Source organism: Sus scrofa, chromosome 3 (assembly GCF_054392235.1).
Source record: "Sus scrofa isolate SSC_HxYL_T2T_F1_AM1 chromosome 3, Sscrofa_HxYL_maternal_Yorkshire_Landrace_v2.0, whole genome shotgun sequence".
NCBI classification, from domain to species: Eukaryota; Metazoa; Chordata; class Mammalia; order Artiodactyla; family Suidae; genus Sus; species Sus scrofa.
Window position 1 is genome coordinate 66,480,908 of NC_139385.1, and position 23,720 is coordinate 66,504,627.

General features: G+C 42.6%; 1 protein-coding gene across 18 annotated transcripts in view; it reads left to right on the forward strand.

Moving 5' to 3' along the window:
• Positions 1–23,720, forward strand: part of AFF3 (ALF transcription elongation factor 3) — a 594,300-nt gene that overhangs the window by 436,116 nt on the left and 134,464 nt on the right. For 8 of the 18 annotated variants that reach the window (XM_021088183.2, XM_021088187.2, XM_021088190.2 and 5 more), the window contains one exon: positions 5,456–5,509. The exons of the other annotated variants lie outside the window; for them this stretch is intronic. In XM_021088183.2, the coding sequence (XP_020943842.1) occupies positions 5,456–5,509 (54 nt within the window). The remainder of the gene's footprint in view (positions 1–5,455; positions 5,510–23,720) is intronic. 18 annotated transcript variants of the gene reach the window in all.

Genomic DNA, 23,720 nt, shown 5'->3' on the forward strand with positions numbered 1-23,720 from the left:
CATCGACCAACCCCAAACTCCTCATCCATCCCACTCCCTCCCTCTTCCCCCTTGGCAACCACAATCTGTTCTTTCTGTCCAGGAGTCTGTTTCTGTTTTGTAGATAGTTTAAGGTTTTTTATTTTAATTGTGCTAAAATACACATAGCATGAAATTGACCATCCTAACCATCTTTAAGGTGAAGTTCAGAGGCATGAGGAATATTCACACTGTAGTATCACCTAGCATCACCTCTGTCTATTCCCAGAACGCTTTATCTTCCCGAACTGAAACTCTGTGTCCATTAATATGCCAAATTAATAAATCACCACAGCCAGGAACTCCTCATTTCCTGCTCCATCCCAGCCTTTCTCAACCACTGCTCTGCTCTGTATTTGTATGATTTTGACTCATCTAGGTACCTCATATAAGAGGAACCATCCAGTATTTATCCTTTTGTGACTGGCTTATTTCACTTAGCATAAGGTTCTCAAGGTTCACCTATGCTGTAACCAATGTCAGAATTTCCTTCCTTTTTAAAAAGGAATTTTCTTTCTCTTTAAGATTGAATGATAGTCCATTGAGTATATAGACATTTTCTTTATCACCATTCATCCCTCCACGGACACTTGATTTGCTTCAGCCTTTCAGCTGTTGTGAATAATGCTGCTTATGGACATGAGTAGACACATATTCCTTCTCATCCCTGCTTTCGGCTTCAGAGAAAACACCCATCTCAAATTTCTGCACATCACCTACCAAGGCAGCTGCCCATCATACTCTATGAGAATATGTTTCAAACAAACGTGTCACAGAAGATCCCCCATCATTCCTCTGATGTTTTCTAGTCTTCGTTGATAGTTTTTAAATGTGAGTCAAACCACTCAAATTCATTTTTATCAGCCCGTGTTCACAAAATACGGTCTGGGTTACTGACCAGCTGACAGGAGCATTTGTGCTGAGGGAGCGAGGAAGGAAAAGAAAATAATATGTGTGGAGCCCTGCTGTGTTCCCAGCCCCCGCTAGGTCACCTTACATAAGACTTCTTCTGCTTTCCCAGTAAGCTTGAAAGGAAGTCCTCCCCAGATTACAGATGAGGAAACCAGGGCTGAAAGACCAAAAGAAACTGGTCCATCAGTGAGTCTGTTCCCTCTCAGATCTGCCACGGGCCTTCTCTCTGGTCCTCATCCCCCAAACAGGCTAGTTGCTCGGGCGCCCTCCAGGACTCCCCTCAGAGAACCCAAAGGATTTCTGTTAGGGCCAAGGAAAGCCTCAACTCTAAGGAATGACAGCTTGGAAAATTTCAGGACCCATTCACAGGCTCCAGAAGTGGGTATTTGGGCATATGTCAGATAAGAAGAAGGGTACTTTTTTCACCCATCCGTAAGTAGACCCCATAAGGAAATGCTTCCTTCATTTCATGATGACAGCGAACAGTCTCTGGAAGTGAGTCTGGCACCTTTGCAATGAGCTCTTTCGGTCCAAAGAGACGTTAATTAATAAACTGGAGCTACTCAGTATTCAGTGTGACTGTAGCAGATGGCAGTATTTTTCTAAGGAGTCCCTCTGGCCAAGGGAGACTCTGGTAAATCAATAAATATTACCATATGTATTGATCACTGTGCCTAATCAATAAATATTGCCTGACGTGAACAGACTGACGATGCTTCCTCCAAATGGTTTCTTTCCTAAAGCGTCTGCATGCTCTTGTGTGGCAGCCTCGCCCAGCATTTAGAACGTAGTATTTATTCGGTAAAAGATTATTAGTGTGAGTAAATGAATGAACACAGAATAACACAGGATGGTTGGAGCACGTTTGCTGTGCATTTGGTCTTTCTTTCAGATATGCCATTAGCTGGATTTGTTCTTTCTTCTCCATGGATTTTAATTCGATTGGAAAGCTGCAAAATGCAGAGCTTGTATATTTACAGACAGATTTATCCCCTTTCCTCAGATCACAGGTTCTCCTTGCCCCCGCCTGCCTCTAATGCTGGTCCCTTCTCAGGCATCCTGCTACCGTAATGGTACACTTCCTGTGCATATTCAGTGCCTGTTTTGTGCCAGGCACGCTGTCTTATTTCAGTGCCCAGCTATCCATTGAGTACTGTTACATTACTGCGTCTCACAGTACAGAGGGGAAAATCGAGGTCTCAGAGAAGGAAATGGGCTCTTGGAGACCTCACGCTTGGCAGTGGCAGAGCTGAGATCCTGGCAGGGTCAAAGCCACTTGGAGGTGCTGCTTTTGGTCTGGTGCAGAGGGCATATGAAGTAGAAAAGATATTGAGGAAGCAATCCTATTTGTTTTCCACTTAGCAAAGTGTCTTTTTCTTTTCATTTTTTTATTGTTATTTCCCCAACACCATTTTTTTTCTACTGCACAGCATGGTGACCTAGTTACACATACGTGTACATTACACATATATTCTTTTTTCTGCCATTCTCATGCTCCATCATAAGTGACTAGACATAGTTCTCAGTGCTAGACAGCAGGATCTCATTGCTAATCCATTCCAAAAGCAAAAGTTTGTACCTATTAATCCCAAGCTCCCAGTCCATCCCACTCCCTCCCCCTCCCTTGGCAACCACAAGTCTATTCTTCAAGTCCATGATTTTCTTTTCTGTGGAAAGGTTCATTTGTGCCATATATTAGATTCCACATATAAGTGATCTCATATGGAATTTGCCTTTCTCTTTCTGACTTACTTCACTCAGGGTGAGAGTCTCTAGTTCCATCCATGTTGCTGCAAATGGCACTATTTCATTCTTGTTTATGGCTGCGTAGTATTCCATTGTGTATATATACCACATCTTCCTAATCCAATCATCTGTCAATGGACATTTGGCTTGATTCCATGTCTTAGCTATTGTGAATAGTGCTGCAATGAACATACGGGTACATGCATCTTTTTTAAGGAAAGTTTTGTCTGGACATATGCCCAAGAGTGGGATGTATGGGTCATATGGTAGTTCTATGTATACTTTTCTAAGATATCTCCATACTGTTCTCCATAGTGATTGTACCAGCTTACATTCCCACCAACAGTGCAGGAGCGTTCCCTTTTCTTCATACCCCCTCTAGCATTTGTTATTTGTGGACTTATTAATGATGGCCATTCTGACTGGTGTGAGGTGGTATCTCATGGTAGTTTTGATTTGCATTTCTCTAATAATCAGGGATGTTGAGCATTTTTTCATGTGCTTGTTGGCCATCTGTATATCTTTTTTTCTTTTCCATTATGGTTTATCACGGGATACTGAATAGAGTTCCCTGTGCTGGACAGTAAGGCCTTATTGTTGATCCGTCCTATATATAATAGTTTTCATCTGCTAATCCCAAATTCCCAATCCATCCCTCCCCTATCCTCCACTCCTTGGCAACCACAATCTCTTTTCTCTGTCTTTGAGTCTTTTTCTCTATCGTAGATGAGTTCATTTGTGTCATATTTTAGACTCCATATATATAAGTGATATCATATGATATTGTTCTTTCTCTGTCTGACTTCATTTAGCATGATAATCAAGAGGTCCATCCATGTTGCTGCAAAAGGCATTATTTCATTCTTCTTTATGACTCATATTCCATTATACACATACACACACACACACACACACACACACACACACACACACACACACACACACTGCATCTTTTTTATCCATTCGTCTGTCAGTGGACATTTAGGTTGCTTCCATGTCTTTGTTGTTGTAAATAGTGCTGCTGTGAACATAGGGGGTGCATGTATCTTTTTGCATTATAGTTTTGTCCAGATATATGCCCAGAAGTGGGACTGCAAGATCATATGGTAGCTCTATTTTTAGTTTTTTAAGGAATCTCCATACTGTTCTCCACGGTGGCTGCACCAATTTACATTCCCACGAACAGTGTCCGGGGGTGGGGGTGTCCCTTAAGAAATGCTGTTTCTGAGCAAAGGGCTGGCATTTCCCTAAAAGCCCTTATTATCTGCCCTCCTCCACATGGTCAAGGGCATTGCACCGACCGAGCCTGGGAGGAAGCTTGCGGGAGGAGGCAGGAGGAAGCCCAGCTACAGGCAATGAGTAAAGTCAGTCTTTAAGCGCAGTGATGGAGGTCTTGGAAATAGCAGAGACTGGAGTCTGGAATTCCTCGGACAGTCCAAGTACCTGGTAGAAGCCAAAGGCCAGCTTCCCAGCCCCCACCCACCTGCTCACCCCAAAAGGCCTCCTGCTGTTGGCAGAGCATATTTTGGTAAAGCTGTACTCATGTGATCCCATCAAAGCATGTAAAATATTTAAGCCTCTGCCCTCAAGGTTCTACCACCGAGAATTCCGTCTCCACTTTTAGCTTCTGAAAGGACCAAAGTATACAGAAGCCTGGGCACTGTGGCCACAACAGGCAGGTAGCCACACTTTCACACACCTGCACACACTCACCTATCTGTGTTAAGAAAGCCATTCCTGCTTTAACAGTGGGGACTCTGTGGGACTTAAAGCGTCTCTTTTGAATAGGGCAAATGTCAGTATATCACGAAGAAGAGGGAACAAATGGTGAATACTAACACTATGCCAGACTGTGTCCTAAACATTTTCTAAAAATAGGCTATCTGTATGAGATGATGGTTCTGCCGGGACCACCAGTATAAATGCAAATACAGGATCACCCTGTAGATGAGTCAGTTCTTTGAACCCTCAGAGCAACTCCAAAAAGTCAACAGCATTAGAATGTCCCTTTTTCTAGGTAAAGAAACCAAGGCTCAGAGAGCTCACAGAGCAGGTGTGGCCCAGCTGAGATATTTCCCCACAAGTGTCTGACTTGAGAACACCCTCGGACCCACTGCCTCGGACCCAGACACCTGGGCAGCAATTTCACAAGGAGCTAGCCCTGCTGGGCTCAATTGCTGCTTCAAAATACAAACAAATGAAGTTCTGAGCAGCCAGATGGCAGGAAACGCAGGGACTGGGGACTCTTTCATTGGAAAGTCTGTTTGACACTAAAGCTAGAGGATTAAGTTAGATTAATTGGCTTGTACGCGTGGGGGAGAGAGTATTATTCATTTTGCCTTTGGAGTTTTGGCAAGAAAAGAGAATAATAAGCAGAGTGAGACGAACAAAACAACCAATAGCTGGGTCGAACTGTTAACCATATAGCCTCCCTTCTTGAAACAGAATGATGCTACATTCATACAACCTGAGAAGTGGACAGCTCTGAAAGTAGAGGCTTTTTAATGCAGAAATATATAAAAGTCATTTTTTATCATTTTGAAAAAAAGATATTACCATTTGACTACAAGGAAAAAAAATCTTTTTCCTCATGAGCCGACTGTAAAAATAGAGACATTCTCTAATGTTATGAGTTTTGTTTTCCTGTTGACAGGTTGGGCTGGGTCACGTGACTCTCAAACCCCCCACCCACCCACCCCGCCCCAAATTTACTGAGCATTTACTAATTTACTACCTGCAAGGCACTGTTCTAAGCATTTCACTCATATTATTCTCACAGCTCTCTGGGATGGTTATCCCCATTTACAGATAAGGGAAATGATGCACTGAGAGGGTAAGTAACTTGCCCAGAGTCACACAGCTAGTGTGTGACAGAACTGGGATTTGAACTCATTTTTTTGCCTCCCGTGCCCAGGCTTTTAACCATGCTTGCCTACAGTTTCCTAGACTCTCTTTCAGCTCCTAGACCTCAAGTTACTTCCAAATGCTAATGATAAATGTGTCTCTGAACAAGAGAACAGCATTTCTGAATTATGTGGTACCCCGGGTATCCTTTAGTGTTGCAAAATATGCTTGCATTAATGATGAGCTTAATTAAGATTTTTATCATTTCTTTAAATGTCTGTAGCATATCATTATTGTATCTTGCCTTTGAAATGTCCCAGAGGTGATTATTGTATCACATTTTGAGGTTAAGTTTGAATTCTATTGGTTTTTTGTTTGTTTGTTTTTTGGGTTTTTTTTGGAATAATACCATTACCATCATGCCACATGGCCTGAGAATGGCAGAGACTTCAGTGCCTTTAAATATCCTAATGAGTTCCCATGGTAGCACAGCGGTAACCAACCCAACTAGTGTCCATGAGGACGCAACTTGGATCCCTGGCCTCACTCATTGAGTTAAGAATCCGGCCTTGGAGTAGTTCCTGTCGTGACGCAGCAGAAATGAATCCCACTAGGAACCGTGAGGTTGTAGGTTTGATCCCTGGCCTCGCTCAGTGGTTTAAGGATCTGGTGTTGCCGTGGTGGTGTAGATTGCAGACTCGGCTTGGATCCCGCTTTGCTGTAGCTGTGGCGTAGGCTGGCAGCTATAGCTTCGCTCCAACGCCTAACCTGGGAACCTCCATATGCCACGAGTGTGACCCTAAAAATAAAAAAAAGAATTTTTTATTCTAACCCTTACCCTAACCCTAATTGCTGTGAGCTATGGTGTATGTCACAGACTGGCTCAAATCAGGCATTGCTGTGGCTGTGGTGTAGGCCAGCAGCTGCAGCTCAATTGGATCCCTAGCCTGGGAACCTCCATATGCTGCAAGTGTGGCCCTAAAAAGACAAAAATAAATAAGAAATAAAAGTACTAGGAGTTCCCGTTGTTGTGCAGCCGAAACGAATCCAACTAGGAACCACGAGGTTGAGTGTTTGATCCCTGGCCTCGCTCAGTGGGTTAAAGATCCAGTGTTACCATGAGCTGTGGTGTAGTTCGAACATGTGGCTCAGATCAGGCATTGCTGTGGCTGTGGTGTAGGCCAGCGGCAACAGCTCTGTTTAGACCCCTAGCCTGGGAACTTCCATACTCCATGGGAGCGGCCCTAGAAAAGGCAAGAAGACAAAAAATAAGTAAATAAAAGTACTAAATTTGAGGTTCATATTTTGAAGAAAAGGGATCCATTAATACTTGAGTATTTGTATGGTTTTTGTGGCTTGGACTAAGATCTTAGCCTGTTGCCCTAGACATCAATTTTGCAGATGCTGGATTGGGGTGATGCTGGGCTAGCCCTGAAACCCTGGGGACTCTCCTTCAGTACCAGGATGTGGCATCCTCTGTGGAGCTGTTAGTCAAACTTGATCGAGCAAAAATAAACTAAAGTCATACCATGGAGAATGTTAGACCTAGACAAAAGGCATTCAGAAGTGCAGGAATGGAAATTTCTCTTCTTCCAGGAGTTGTAAATGGATGTCTTTGTTGTTGCATGTCCCTTCTAACCTCCAAACTGGAATTGCCAGATAAAACATAAGACACCCAGTTACATTTGAATTTCAGATGAACAAGGAATGGGTTTACAAGTGTAATAAGTACATCTCATGCAATATTTGGGACATACTGACGCTAAAAAGATTGATTTTCACCTGAGATTCAGATGTAACTGGGGAGCCTGTATTTTTATTTGCTAACCCCAGCAACCCTGCCTCATCTCACATAGACTGCAGGTCCAGGTGGGCTTTAATTTAAATCTGTAACTTATCAAAGAGTAAAGAAGATGAAGACAGGAGAGAAAAGAGATGGGAAAAGAGAGGAAGTAGCAGGAGAAAGAGAGAAAGAAAGAATGAGTTCTGACAATCTGCCAAGCAAAATAACTAACAATTTGCAATAAAGAAATCCTAAAACAGGAGTTCCCATCATGGTGCAGCGGAAACGAATCTGACTAGGACCCATGAGGTTGCGGGTTCGATCCCTGGCCTCGATCAGTGGGTGCCATGAAGTGTGCTGTGGGTCACAGACGCCACTCAGATCTGGCGTTGCTTGGCTCTGGTGTAGGCTGGCGTCTACAGCTGCAATTCGACCCCTGGCCTGGGAACCTCCATATGCTGTGAATGCACCCCTCAAAAGACCAAAAAAAAAAAAAAAAAAAAAAGAAGAAGAAAGAAAGAAAAAAAAAAGAAATCCTAAAACAGGTCCTAGGATGGAAAAAGTGTGTTTCACAGACTCTTTAGCCTGAACATTGGCCAAAACAAACAAACAAAAAAAAGCAGGCATCCTATTAAAATTTGAATACCAAAGCTCATCCAGGAATGGAAAGATTTGGAATTTGAAGCTTTCAGTTTTGTTAGAATACCCTGATTCTTTATTAATTGCAAGGAGGATTTTGTTTTTTCATTGAGATGCTTTGGTAATTCAATATCGAAGAAAGCTAAGTAACTTCCGTTGATGTTAGTAAGACGTATTTAAAACTTCATGGGTCATGTTTTGTTTGCTTGCCTCATTTTCGTGCTGACATGCCAAAAAAAAAAAAAAAAAAAAGGAAGAAAACCTATCAGATGCCTGATATGAAGGAGAATTTACCTGTTTAAAAAAATCACACAGTTCTTCTGTGAGACATGAAGATGGCTTTTTTTTTTTTTTTAAGTTAAAAAATATTAACTGACAGCTCAAGGCAGGTTTTTTTTCTTTAATCTTCAACCAGACAAATTACTATAAGCAAGAACGCTCTTGCCTTAATCCTGGACACGTCACAGATGTGACACTGTTCTGCAGGAGATGGCTTTTTAACTGTGGATGAGGGAAAATAACCTTTGGAATTTTTAGGATGTTATTACAAGCAAGTTTACTAGTTTTTGACTTACTAAGCCACAGCTGGAGCCAGCCTTCATCGGGGTAAGAATATTTTCATGCTCCTATTATATCTTTCGTATTTCAAGTGTAGGGTTATTACGTTGGGGGGAATATGGCCTCTAAGGCTGTCTGTCGAGTATGCAAATGTGAAGGTCCTATAAAAAGGGAGAGGAACTGACAGCTTCCGTCTGTGCCGTAAACTTAAAGACTCCAACAGATGAGGCGTTGGGGCTGCTGAAGCAGGAATTGGATCACACCAACCATTTTGGATAAAAGAAAATGTTGTATTTCTCTGGGAGGCATTAAAGGATCTGGGCTTGCAGCCTCCCTCACAGGCAGACAACTCTGTGTCAGGCTCTCATTTCTGTAGCTGTGGTCGTATTCTTGCTGCTGCTTTAAAAAGGAAAAAAAAAATCGACAGAAGAGTGCAAAGAATTTTTTGACCAAATTAATTATGAATCTGTCTGCTCCGATTTTATTTGGGGTTAGTGAAATGCGAACCATCATTGCTTTTTCTCTCACCTTTTCTCCACGTTTCTTGCCTAAGGTACAGTATGTGGTTAGTTGAGAGAAAGAACAGTGTTATTCCATATGGTTTCCCATAAAAAGAGTTCAGAAAATTCCAGAGCCTGTCACTCTCCCTGGAGCAGAGGGGACCTCCCCACTGGCCTGGCTGCCTGAGGAGCCACAGGGAATCGCACCGGTACCTGTGACGGCCAGGCTAGGCACAGGTGCTGTTTGAAGACGAAAAAAAAAGGATCCAAAGGAAATTGTTGGGTGAAATCAGTAACAGAGAACCAGGCTATATGGCGACTTCAGTATCCTTTCTGACCTGATTGTCGTTTTCAATCCAGTCTTCTCACTGTGGTGCTTAACCACTAACCACGGTGCAGGTCAGATCACCTGGGGAGCTTTTTATTATTTTTTTTAATGATTTTAATTTTTTTCCACATAGCTGGTTTACAGTGTTCTGTCAGTTTTCTACGGAACAGCAAAGTGACCCGGTCACACATACCTGTATACATTCTTTTTTTCTCACGTTATCCTCCATCATCCTCCATCATAAGTGACTAGATGTGGTTCCCAGTGCTGTCATCCATTCCAAAGGCAGTAGTTTGCATCTGTTAACCCCGAATTCCCAGTCCATCTCACTCCCTTCCCCTTCCCCTTCCCCTCCCCCTCCCCCTTGGCAACCACAAGTCTGTCCTCCAGTCCATGATTTTCTTTTCTGTGGAAAGGTTCATTTGTGCTGTATGTTAGGTTCCAGATATGTGATATCATATGGTATTTGTCTTTCTCTTTCTGACTGATTTCACTTAGTATGAGAGTCTCTAGTTCCATCCATGTTGCTGAAAATGGCATTATTTTGTTCTTTTTTATGGCTGGGTACTATTCCATTGTGTATATATATACCACATCTTCTTAATCCATTCATCTCAAAATGGCTTTTTAAAATATCAGCAGCTGTGCTCATCCAAGAAGTCTTGGTCCATCAACACCTGCCCCTGTGATTCTGATGCATGTCCTTGGTTGAAAACATTCTCAGGAGGTCTCTAGCCCAGCTAACCAGCAGAATCACTGTGGAAGTTTTTTAAAAATGAAGATTCCTGGGTCCCTCCACCAGAAATTCATATTCAGGGTGGCTAGGTTTGGGCTTAGGAATCTGTAATTTTTAAAAATTTTCCCAGTTAATTCTGATGATGAGTTGGATTTGGAAACACCTTTGCCCCCAACTGGATCACATAGGTTTCAACCAGAGAAGCCTTTGGGATTAAAAAGAAAATGAACCACACAGATAGGGCCTTTGAAGTGGCATGCTGTGCTTCCATGGTTTTCATCTTAAACTTTTTCCTAGCTGTGTGCATCTCTGCTCCTCTTCCATCCCAGAGGAGAACTGCAGAACCCTTTTCCCCTCTGGCTCTCTGACCTCACCTCCTCCCTCCATCCTTCTCCAGGCCCTGTTTGCTCTTTCCCAAGGTACTCTTCTCCCCTGGGCCTACCACAAGCTGCTATTTTCCCAAACAAAAGAAAACACCCACACCGTCAATGACTGTTGCTCCTGAGCTCTGCCTTCTCTCCCCCAGCCCTCTCCTGGGCCCGCCGTTCCTGTCCACTGCAACTCTTTGCTGGCATCTGTCCTTATGGGCCACCATGACCTATTTGTCACTGGGCCAAACCAGTGGCCCTTTCCTTTCCTGGTCCTTAACATCCTTGATGTCTTTGGAGCCTGTGACTGTCTGTCAGGTTCTCTGTCTGCCATTCGACGGCACTGCCTTGGCTGTTTTGCATTGCTTTTTCCTGATCAGGGTTCAGTCTTTGTTGCTTTTTCTCTCCATCCTCCCCATGGTGATCTCATCCATTCACATAGCTTTCACTCTCATCTCTGCCCAGGAGGCCCCCAAATCAAGATCCTTAACTCTGATGTCTTCCTGGAGCTCCGAACCAGCCTTTCTGGCCACCCACCGGGACCTCAGCTGCTTTTGTTAATGATGCCACTCAGACCCTCTCTCCTTCCTTGGCTCCCAAACCCAATCCCCTGCTGTATCCTTTCACATTCTCTTTCCATAGCTTCTCCTACATAATTCTGTTCCTTTATGTCTCCATGGCCACACCTTTGTTCAGACCTTCCCTGCTTCATCTCCTGCCCTCTATAGAAGCTTGATCTCCCTGCTACCAGTTTCTTCAATCCAACTGCCTGACTAATTGATAAGTACAATTCTGATCATGCCAAAATGTGAGTTAGCCAGGTATTAGCACAGTGACTGAGGAACATAGTACATCTCATGATTCAGAACTGTGAGCTTTAATCCACTCAGTAAATGATCTGGGGGCGAGAAAAGCAATAAAAGAAACGTGATGCATTGCTTGTTGGTTTAAATTTCCAGAACTCAGAGATAGTATATTTATCTAGAGATATCCATCTACATATCTCTGTATTTGGGGATAGCAAATCCTTAGAGTGGTCTCCATGGTGGGATCCACACCTTCTGGTACCAGTACTTCATTTTACCCAAACAGCCACAGTCATGACACTATGTGTTGATACCGACCTTCTGCCTAGGGCTTATTTATCTTACATCTGAGGTCTGAACTATAGTGGATGGTTTAGTCTTATGTTTCTTTGAACAGTATTCATGGGCGTAAAGGAGACTCTGTTACGTGGGGTACCTGTAAGCCCAGTGCCTGCACCAATGGGTGTTACTGGTTGCAGGAATGGCTTCAGACTTCAAGGTCATACCTGACATTCAAGGACCACAGGCTTCCTATTTTGGACCCAAACTTCTAAAGCTCTATTCTGATTCCAGGTGAACTGTTGAAGATAGTTTCCATAGTGCAGAGGATGAATGAGCTTAAATGGAGACAAAGTGTCTACACTTCAAAGTGGATACCAGTAGGCTGTGATATGGCATTACCTACAGCAACCCCAAAAGAAACTGTGCAGAGCAATATGCTCAAAAATACTGTAAATAAATCAAAACGAAACACTGAGAAATGTACTAGCAAGCCATATGAAGGCAAGAAAAAAAAAAGAAGCAGCAGCAAAAGGAAAAAACAGTATACAATGGATAATATAGCAGACTTAAACTGACGTATAAATAATTATATTCAATGTATGTGGTCTAAATATAGCAGCTCAAAGATAGAGATTGGCAGAATGGACTTTTTAAAAATAACCCAACTATCACTGTTTTCAAGAAACTCACTTCAAACATAATGACATAGGTAGGTTAAAAGTAAAAATAATAGAAAATACATCATGTAAAAATTAATCGAAAGCTCGGAAGTGGCTATATTAATAGTAAAAAAAAAAAAAAAGAGTTTAGAGCAAATACAATTACTGGAGACAAAGAAGGAAATTACATAAAGATAAAAGTATCAACCCACTAAGAAGATTAACCAATCTGAAATGTGTATGCAAAAACAAAAGCACTTCAAAATACATGAGGCAAAAATTGATAGACCTGAATAGATAGACAAATCCACAATTGTAGTGACTTCAAAAACCTACTTTCAGCAATGAATGGATTACTAGACAGGAAATCAGCAAGGATATAGAGAAACTGGACAGTATCATCAAGCAACAGAATCTAATTGATATTAGTAGAACCTTCGTCCAACAACAGCAGAATACACATTCTTTTTGATTTCCCATGAAACATTCACCAAGATGAGCCTTATTCTGAGTCATAAAACAAACCTTAACAAATTTGCAAGAATTGTAATCATATACAGTATATTCTCTGACCATAAGAATCAAACTAGGAGTTCCCGTTGTGGCGCAGTGGTTAACGAATCCGACTAGGAACCATGAGGTTTCGGGTTCGATCCCTGCCCTTGCTAAGTGGGTTAATGATCCGGCGTTGCCGTGAGCTGTGGTGTAGGTTGCAGACGCGGCTCGGATCCCGCGTTGCTGTGGCTCTGGCGTAGGCCGGTGGCTACAGCTCCGATTGGACCCCTAGCCTGGGAACCTCCATATGCCGTGGGAGCGGCCCAAGAAATAGCAAACAACAAAAAGACAAAAAAAAAAAGACAAAAAAAAAAAAAAAAAGAATCAAACTAAAAATCAGTAATGGAAAGACAACAGGAAAATTTCCAAACAGTTGGAAATTAAACAGCACACATCAATTTAAAACATAGTTCAAAAAGGAAATTTATTATATATATAGAATTGAATAAAAATGACAACACAGCCAAAAAATAAAAAAACACAGCTTATCAAAATATGTGGGATACAGCTAACACAGCACAAAGATCGAAGTTTCCAGAACTAAATACATTAGAATTATGGAAAGATCTCAAGTCAGTTATCTAAATCCAACTTCAAGAAACTATAAAAAGCAGAGCAAAGTAAAACCAAAGCAAGAAAAAGAAAGGGAATAATGAGCATAAATCAATGAAATTGAAAACAAGAAAACAATAGAGAAAATTAATGAACAAAAAGTTGGTTCTTAGAAAAAATTAATAAAAATTCTAGCAAGATTGAAGGTAATGAGAGAAGAAACACAAGTAATAAATATCAAGAATGAATCAAGGGCTATCACTGCAGACTTAGCACATGTCAAAAGGATAGGGTAATCCTATGAACATCTCTACAAACAAATTTGATGACTTGTGTGAAACGGACCAATTCCATGAAATTAAAAAATTTATCAAAATTCAGCCACATTGAAATACTTAAACTGAATAGTATTGTAACTATTAAAGAAATGTACTTTAAAAATTCCCTCCAAAAAAAAAAAAAACCTTTAGTCACTGATGTTTTCACTGCAGAATTTTACCATATATTTAAAGAAAAATTAACATTAATTGTATACAATCTCTTCAAGAAAAAAAAGGGCAGGCGGGGAGAAACACTCCGTGAATCATATGAGGCCATTACCCTGATGTCAAAACCAGACAAAGACAAAACAGGAAAAGAAATAACAGACAGGTATCTCCCAAGAACTTAGAAATTAAAAAAAAAAAAAAAAAACACTTTAAGGGAGTTCTCATTGTGGCACAGCAGAAATGAATCCGACTAGGAACCATGAGGTTGTAGGTTCGATCCCTGGCCTCGCTGCTCAGTGGGCTAAGGATCTGGTGTTGCCGTGAGCTGTGGTGGAGGTCACAGATGAGTCTCAGATCTGGTATTGCTGTGGCTGTGGTGTAGGCCAGCAGCTGTAGCTCCAATTAGACCCCTGACCTGGGAACCTCCATATGCCATAGCTGTGGCCCTAAAAAGAAAAAAATAATAATAATAATTAAAATAAATTTTTAAAAATTTAAAAAAGCCTTAAGAAAAATTTAGCAAGTTGAATCTCACAGTGTATAAAAAGAACCAAGTGGGATATATTCCAAGTATGCAAGGCTGGTTCAATATTTGAGAATCAACTAGTCTAATTTACTATAGCAACAGGCTAAAGAAGAAAAGTCATATGATCATATCAATTGATTCAGAAAAAGCACTTGACAAAATTTAACATCCATGCATTGTAAAAACTCTCAGGACGCTAGGAATACAGGGGGAGCTCTCTCAATTCAATAAAGAACATCTACAAAACACTTACAACTAATAGCTGACATCATACTTGATAGTGAGAAAATGGATGTTTTCCCTCTAAGATTGAAAGCAAGATAAGGATGTTCACTGTCAGCACTCTGATTCAATGCAATACTGGCAGTTCTAGCCATTGCAATATGGCAAGAAAAAGAAATACAAAACATATACATTGAAAAAGAAGAAATAACTGTCTCTATTTGGAGACAACATACTTGTCTATAAAGAGAATCCTAAAGAATCTACCAAATAGAACTAATAAGTAAGTTCTGTAACGTTACAGAGTACAAGATCAACACATAAAAATCAGTTGGATGTACACAGAGGCTCTATAATGAAAATTATAAAATACTGATGCCTAAAGGTCTGAAATACTCTCACGTGGTGTCTACCAATGTGTCTATAGCAGCACCATGGGAAGTCTCTCCTGGCAGAAGAGTACAAACTCTGATCTATGGTGAGCCTCAGAAATTGCTGGGTAAATATGTAAAAGATTAAGTGCTTAAATGGATAAAAAAATTACTGGCAGCATGAATACTGATATTAAAGTTTTTCACTGTCTCAGTGTCAAAAGCCTGAGAATGTCAGATTTCCAAAGTGAGTCAGCATTCTTGGATTGTTGTGCATGAATGTCACTTGCCAGGATCAACACCCTGGGAGTTGAGCTTGAGGTAGAATTTCCAAATCCTGCAAACATTATGGTGACAGCCACGCAGCACCCCAATGCTAGGCAGTCCAAGGTGTGAGTCACAGGCATACCCTTGGTCAGTCTGCAGTGAAGAGATGCCCAGCTTGGCCTCAGCACTCCATCATTAGTGGTGACAGAAGACACGTAGCCGTGGGGCGGGGAAATGAGCTTTGAAAAATAATAAGCTGCTAAAATAGTAGTCCAAAGGCAAGGAGGAGAGATGCCTGGCTAGTGATTGTTGTTGCTTAGATTGGATGAGTTTTCAAGCTGGGAAGAAGTTTGGAGACGATCTGGTTCTTGGAACTTTGGGTTAGGTCCAGGAACAACATAGCACTCTGCCATTACCCAGTCCTACAGATGATACACACTTGGGATTCTATTTTGAACAGGCTGGAAATATACAGAGACGATTTAGAGGAGGGAAAAAAAAACAGACCTAGAACATTAGAGATGAGACCTTGGGATACAGACGGTATATATATTGGTAGCATGCAAATCCACAGTCTGGTATTTGTTTAGTGCTGTATTTATGTTCATGAAACAATGTTTTTCGAAGCACTTTCACCTCTGCCATATCATATCACACTGTCTTCAACAGCAACCTACAAAGAAGGCAGAGTTGGATTCTTTATTCCCCTTATAAAGAAGCCACAAGGAAGTTTATGGCCAAATAGTTAACATCAGAACCAGGAGGAGAACTCAGATCCCCAGCTCTGCTGGTCCTCTGCTCCAAGCACCTGGCAGAGCTGTCAGACCCTGAAAACAGTTACCAGGACCTGGGTCCTTACTTGGACCTTTTTTTCCCTCTCGTTTTCATCCCAAGGGCCATTCCTCCAGAAGAGAATGACTTGCTTATTTAAAACAAAAGTAGCTTTTACAGCAGAGGTCTGTCCAGAGACCTAATTCATCTTCTTTCTCATTGCACTTCCTTGCGACATTTTCTCTCTAGACCCAAAACTTCCATCTTTTCTTCCTCTGAAAAAAACTAAGGGCTCTGAACTTGGTCTTGGAGTTGGAAAGTCTTTTTCAACATAGAAGCGCCACAGTCTCAAACACACACACACACACACACACACACCACTCCCCACACCCAGGGCAGGAATGAGCAGAAGGCCATCTCAGGTCAGCTGCAGGGCCACTCAGCTGTGTAGGTGGCAGGGACCCCCCCCCCCCACAATGGCACTGAGAATTCTCAAAACCGCAGCCATCCTGATTTACACTCTTGTGACATGCCCCTTGTCACCTTTCTCCTTCTTCTAATCTTTGCTTACAAAGAGCCAGGTGGGCTTTATTTCCGTGGGGTGGGAAGAAAAGTTGAGTTGAGAGACCTAACACCTTCAAATCTTCACTGTGTGCCAGGGATCTCAGAAGAAATAGATGGTGAAAAAGGAGAGCAGAGGGATCAGAGAAGTTGTCCGACTCCCTCCCCACAGCTGCCAGTAATCCCACCCGAACACAGAAATCAGACGCTCTGTCCTAAGATGTGCAGACCTTCCGTGAGTCCAAGTTCTAGGCATACAGAGACCGCATGTCTAGTGGCAGAAAGAAGCAAGAACAATATAGAACAGTAATAAGTACGACTTGATTCTCTTTCTTTGGTAGAAAACAAAGTGGGTGGAGACATAACTGTGCAGGTTGCTGGCGCACACCCTGGCTTCTTCAACCTTTTATAGTAAATGCAATGGAAAGTTTAAATAATGGCTGCACAGGATAGCCTGGCCTAAAATTACATACTATCCAGCTGAGATGCAGTGAATTGTAGCTTCCTGCGTGTAAACCACCCGAGGCTTGATGTTGTCAAATGAGGTGATGATGGTGGGAGGGTGTTGGAGGCGCATGGAGGAATATTAATGAGACTTTTTACAGTTCTTCCAGGCAGCCAAGATTTTAGGTGATTATATGTCAAATTGACTTCTCAGGCAATTCATTTAAGAATTTCATCTGCACCCCTTACCAAAATAAAAGTAATAATAATAATCATACTAATGATCGGTTTTGTTTGAATGCGTTGGGATAGCTAACTATGGGGGCCATGAGGCTGTGAAGAGTGGATGCCTCCATGGGGCAGTTGAGTAAGAGTTAGGATGACTCATGTTTACTAAGTGCCCCGTGGGAGTGGTTCGGGATATCTCCACACGCTCAAGTCATCCTTTCCCCAATTCTGGAGAGTTCTTTCACCAGAGAAAACGACTCGGTGATGGATCTCTATTTTTACAGATACCTTATTTGGGCTTCTTTATCAGCTCCTTTATTTTATGGAATGAAAGTGCTTCTCTGTCCCTATGAATTTTCTCTAACAAATGAAATCTCGTCTATTACCAATTGTAAAAACTGAAAAGTGGGATGGACTGGGAATCTGGGGTTAATAGATGCAAACTATTGCCTTAGGAATGGAGAAGCAATGAGATCCTGCTGTGAAGCACTGGGAACTCTATCTAGTCACTTATGATAGAGCATGATAATTTGAGAAAAAGAATGTATATATGTATGTGTAACTGAGTCACCATGCTGTACAGTAGAAAATTGACAGAACACTATAAACCAGCTATAATGGAAAAAATAAAAATCATTATAAAATTTAAAAAGTTAGGAAAAGAAAACTGACAGAGCACTGTAAATCAGCTATGATGGAAAAAATAAACATCATTTAAAACAAACAAATTCCCATCGTGGCTCAGTGGTTAATGAATCCAACTGGGAACCATAAGGTTGTGGGTTCAGTCCCTGGCCTCGCCCAGTGGGTTAAGGATCCAGCATTGCCGTGAGCTGTGGTGTAGGTCGCAATGTGGCATAGATCCCCAGTTGCCATGGCTGTGGTATAGGCCACGGCTACAGCTCCTATTAGACCCGCCTGGGAACTTCCATATGCCGCAGGTGTGGCCCTAGAAAAATACGAAAAGACAAAAAACAAACAAACAAACCCTGAAAAGATAGCATTGTGGTGTTCGTTTGAGAAATGTTTATGATGGTTGTTAGAACTAAACTGTCTGTCTGTAATGGAAAAAGCGAGGGCAGGGATGGCCCTGCCAACTGTGGGCCGCAGGTAAAATCAAAGTTTTTACTGGAGCTCCCTGGTGGCCCAGCAGGTTAAAGGCCCAGGATTATCACTGCAGCAATTCAGGTCACTGCTATGGCGCAGGTTTGATCCCTGGCTCGGGAATGGCCACATGCCTCAGGTGTGGCCAGTAAATAAATACATTAAGTTTTTACAGGAAAACACATTTCCAAGATGTTTCCCTGGCAGGTTGAGGGCACACATCCAGCATCTCTCAAAAGGTCTGACTAGAGAAGAGCATATTTATGCTCAGAGACACAGGCACCTGCCCTGACTCCTCCAGTTGCCAGGAGGCTAGTGAATCACCTGAGTTCAGTTGTCATGGCTGGAAATGTTGAGGGTACAAGGATCCCACCTGGGAGCCTCTCCCAGTGAAGAGCTCCAGGTGGAGCCTGATGCCCCTGAGGCCCCGCTGAGGAATCCAGGGCTGCACTGTCCAGTCCAGGCCACTAGGCACAGGTATATCCATATGTCTCATAAACATATGACAGCTTTTGATAGTGTTTGAGTCCTAGGAGTCAAAAGCCCTCTGTTCATTGATTATTTTTTGTTGTTTTTGTTCTTAGTCAATGTGTTTATTTATTTATTTATTTATTTTAAATGATTTTTATTTTTGCCATCATAGCTGGTTTATAGTGTTTTGTCAATTTTCTGCTATATGGCAAGGTGACCCAGTCACACATAAATATATACATTCTTTTTCTAATATTATCCTCCACCATGCTCCATCACAAGTGACTAGATAGAGTTCCCTGTGCTAGAAAGCAGGATCTCATCACTTATCCTTTCCAAAGGCAATAGTTTGCATCTATTAACCCCAGATTCCCAATCCATCCCACTCCGTACCCCTCCCCCGATTATTTTTCAAATGCAGAGTTCCGAGAGAGTATATGATTTTCTCCTATATGGAGAAGGAAATAGACTGTCTTACCACCAGATCACCAGGCTGGTAAATAACACTAGAAAATAGAGCCAGAAACTCACATTCAGAGCCCCCGACGTCCTCTGGGCTTCCAGTATGACTGCCTGCCCACAGCCACACCAACTCCATCCTTATCTTTCCTTTTTTCTTTTTTTGGCCATGTCCATGGCTTGAGGAGGTTCCCAGGCCCAGAATCAAACTCATATCACAGCAGTAACAATACGGGATCCTTAACCTGCTGAGCCGCCAGGGAGCTCTGGACCCCTGTCTTTTTACCTGCTGCCTGAGCAGTGGGGTAAGAAGAGCTGAATGGGTCTTCCTTCAGAATTTGACCTCGAGTCCGCAAAATCCTTTGAAAGTCTCAAGCATGTATCTCTAATTTCTTGGGTGGAGAGTATTGTAAAGCATGTAGTTGCATGATGAAAAGGCTATATTTTATGTAAACTACCTTAAGATTGGACATAATGACGCAGTGGGAGAAGAGAGGTGTTTTGAGTCCTTTACTTCTTGCCAATTTGAGTATCAATAAGGCACCAAAAATCACTGGCTTTCGTGCTCATTCTCAAAAAAAAAAAAAATGTAATGACTTTATTTTTGAGTAATAAGGGAAAGATAATAGGAAGTCCTTGTGTGTCACAGGATAAAAAAGTCATGTAATAGCCATTTCCCTGTGATCAAGGAACCAGAGATAAACCTATAGGACTTACAAATCGCTGGCTCCAGGAGGCAGTGTAATTGCCATTTCTGTAATACCCACCAACCCTTTAATTTTTCTTTGGTTGAAATCACCCTGACTTCTAAAAGAAAGTGTTAAGTGTTTTCCTTTAATAGAAAAAAAGAATTAGAATTACTATAAGTGATGATCCTTGGTGAGAAATCCTAATGGTAGGTTGAACTCTTTCCATATGAAATTCAATTTGGGCAAATCTGGTTTTTGCAATACCTGAGACTAGAACGAAAGTTCCATTTCCAAGCATCTGACTGAAATACACACAGAGACAAGTAGAATTTTCTTGCAGAGTCACATTTAAAGTTCCCCACGTGGGGTCATAATCTTAACATCCCTATCAGTTAATACTGACTTGAGAATTTCTGTGAAATGGACTTCTCATCTCAATGTCATTTCTTCCTGCTTTGCTTAGTCCATTGCCCAGCTCTTATAACCACACAGCAGTCTCTTCCTTTCTGTTTGGTTCAGTTGGGAATCTGTCCATCTGCTAAGTTCCTGCTCCATTGGGGGTCCCATGCTCAGCACTGGAAATGACAGTGAATATGAGGACATGGCACAGCCCCTGTTTAAATGACATTGATCCCGAGCGGGTGCAGATGGTGCTGGAAGGGAGAGAGGGTGTTTCTATGGCAGGTGTCAGGAGCTGTGATAGAGGGGTGCATCCACGTGGGCTCAGAGCCCCCCAAGTAGCAGCAGCTCCTGCCCCAGGAAGCCAAGAGAGCTCAAGACTTTGACACAGAATTTCCTCGTGCTGCATTTAACTTGGTATCCAACTACCTGACCGGTCCAAAGGATACAGAAGGAGTCTCATGCATCATCTTGGTCCTTCAGAGTCTAGAGGAGGAGGAGACCCCTGGAGCCCAGCCAAGGCAGCAGGTCCGTGATGGGGCTCAGAGAAGAGTGATGGTCAGAGGAAGTGGATTGTCTGGTGGGCTTCCTAGAGGAGCAGTTCTGGGGATGGACCCTCAAGGTGTGGGTGATTCATATTTCAGAGGAAGGAGGCCAGGCTGCAGGTGAGGACGAAGCGCCCAGCACTGTGGGACCTGGCGTGCTGCTCCCTCCTCTCCTGTCCTCTTCTGAAAAACTCCAGGGCCTTCATCAACCTGTCTTCCTGTTGCCAGTGCCCAGGCCCAGCCCCCACCTCCCACCACAATAAACGGATAACCTCTTCTCAACCCTGTTAATAAGACAGAAGAACAAGAATAAAGAACAGTGCTGCTGGGAGTTCCCATCGTCGCTCAGCAATTATGAACCCTGCTAGTATCCATGAGGACACAGGTTCGATCCCTGGCCTCACTCAGTAGCTTAAGGATCCAGCTCTAATGTTGCCACAAGCTGCAGCATAGGTCACACACGTGGCTCCAATCAGGTATGACTGTGGCCGTGGGCGTAGGTCACAGATGCAGCTTGGATTCGACCCTTAGCCCGGGAAAACCTCCATATGCCTTCGGTGTGACCCTAAAAAGAAAAAAAAAAAAAGGAGAGAGAGAGAACTGTGCTGCTGAAGAAGGGGCCAAGACCAAGGTACAAGCAGAATCCACTGTCCTGTTCCCCTGGCCACAGGGGACACCCAGGCTGATGGGAGACCTCGGCAGGCAGGAGGGAGGGGGCCGCACCTATATGTAGCAGCTGGGGCCTTTTTGTGCCTGGAGACCCAGTCCTGCAGGGAAAGAGTTACCAGTGCTCTGGATTTGGAGGAGGCAGCCTCAGCTCAGGAGAGGGGGTTGGGCCAGGGCCGCAGTCTTCCCTGAGCTTGGGAAGGCTCTCCTGACCTTGCTACTCTAGCCCAGCTCCTCCTGGGTCCTGGAAGCTGATGACAAGTCAGCCACTGCTTCCCAAATCTCCCCAGGAGCAGGGCGAGAAGGCTGTATTCCAAGATGCCCTTACAGCCTTTCGAATTTTAGATAATATTAATCCCATGTTAATTACTAAGATAATTACATGAAATTGCCCTTCTCTGGTCCCCGATCAGAGTTAACATACTGAAGCAAGATCTCCCTCAGAATGAATTTCTGTTATTTATCTGATAACCCTCGTGCAGGGATGCTTCTCCCTTAAGTTCCATTATCTCCTGACCCAGTCACCCAGTCCTGTTATCCGGTGCCATCTCCCTGTGGGAGGGATAAGTGGCTGGCAGGACCGTCGAGGCCCCCCACCTCCTGCACCGGTTCTCCTTGCCAGAAAGGGGTGGGGTGCCAACAACCCCAATTTAGAAACCACCAACCTCCAGTGTCCCTACGACCTCTGAAATCCTATTCCCAGCCAGTTCCAAGGGAGTCGGGTATGGAGAAAGGTCATTTTAGCAGGAAGGCAGGAAAGAGACCCATTCTAGACCATGACGGGGTGGGCTCCAAGTGGCTGCGTGAAAAAGGCCTCTGGGTGGAAGCAAAACCTTGAGGTGGGGGGAGCACCTGTAAAAAGGTAGGAGTTTCAAAGATAAGCATTTCCAATTTCACAGCATTGTCTAGTGTTGGCCCGGAGATCAGTCGATTTTCTGCCATTTTAATGAAAAAGTATGCACCAAGAGTTTTGGAAATTGGAGTCTAAAATTGGAAAATCAGGAAGTCTGCATTGGTCTAGGATCCTGTCTCTCTCCAGCCCTCCTCTCCTGTCCTCCATCAATGAATATACCCACTTAGGCAGGACTTACTCCATGAGTTCCAGGATAGTAGCTAATTTCATCATAATTAGTGCTGATTATTTTCTTAAGCAGTAAGTAGAAAGGCACTCTTCTGAAGTCAAATTCTGTAGCAAAAACAGGCGCTCTCACTTAAACTTTTTTCACATGAATTATTTTCTTTGCAGATTCTTTTCTGCCTACTAAAAGACAAGTGCAGGCAGACCTCAGAGATACTGTGGTTTGGTTCCAGACCACAGCATTGAAGCAAATATCCCAGTAAAGCGAGTCACACACATTTTTTTGGTTTCCCAGTACATATGAAAGTTATATTTGTGTTATTACCATAGGCTATTAAGCATGCCATAGCGTTATGTCAAAAAAAAAAAAAAAGACAAGGTACATATGTTAATTAAAAACACTTTCTTGCTAAAATTGCTAACCATCATCTGAGCCTTCAGCAGTTATAGTAGTAAAGCATTAAGAATCACAGCTCACCATAGCAAATATAATAATGATGAAAAATTTGAAATATTATGAAAATTACCAATATGTGACCCAGAGACATGAAATGAGAAATGCTGTTGGAAAAAGCATGGACTTTAATGCAGGGTTGCCATGAACCTTCAGTTTGTAAAAAACAGTTATCTACAAAGCCCAGTAAAGCGAAGCACAATTAAAGGAGGTCTGTCTGTAGATAAAAACATGAAAAGTTGACTAGGCAGTGAACAACTTGATTTTGCGAGTTTACTACTCATTACATATGCCTGGAATATACCTGACCTAAAACCTTGAGGACATACTGATGCTCTCTTGAAGAGGGACTTTGACTGATGCTAGTGACCCTCTTGGGACCTCCTCTGCCATAGATTGAGCAGGGTTTCATGTGCAGGGGTTCTTTGATCCATTCTGTATCACCATGGGAACAACCTCCAAAAGGATGTCATTGGCAGATAAGCATGTTGAGTGGGTCACATGTTTCCCATTGGAAAAGCCCGTGTGTGTACCTGAAAATTAATTGAGAACTAATTGTAATTCATTTCCTATATTTGGCCTGATTTTCAGCTCTATTCGTTTTAAAAAGTGGTGAATGACTCTTGGTATATGTGAGTTTTTTTTTTTAATTCAGATTATCTGATTTGAGTATTCAGACCACCTGAATTTG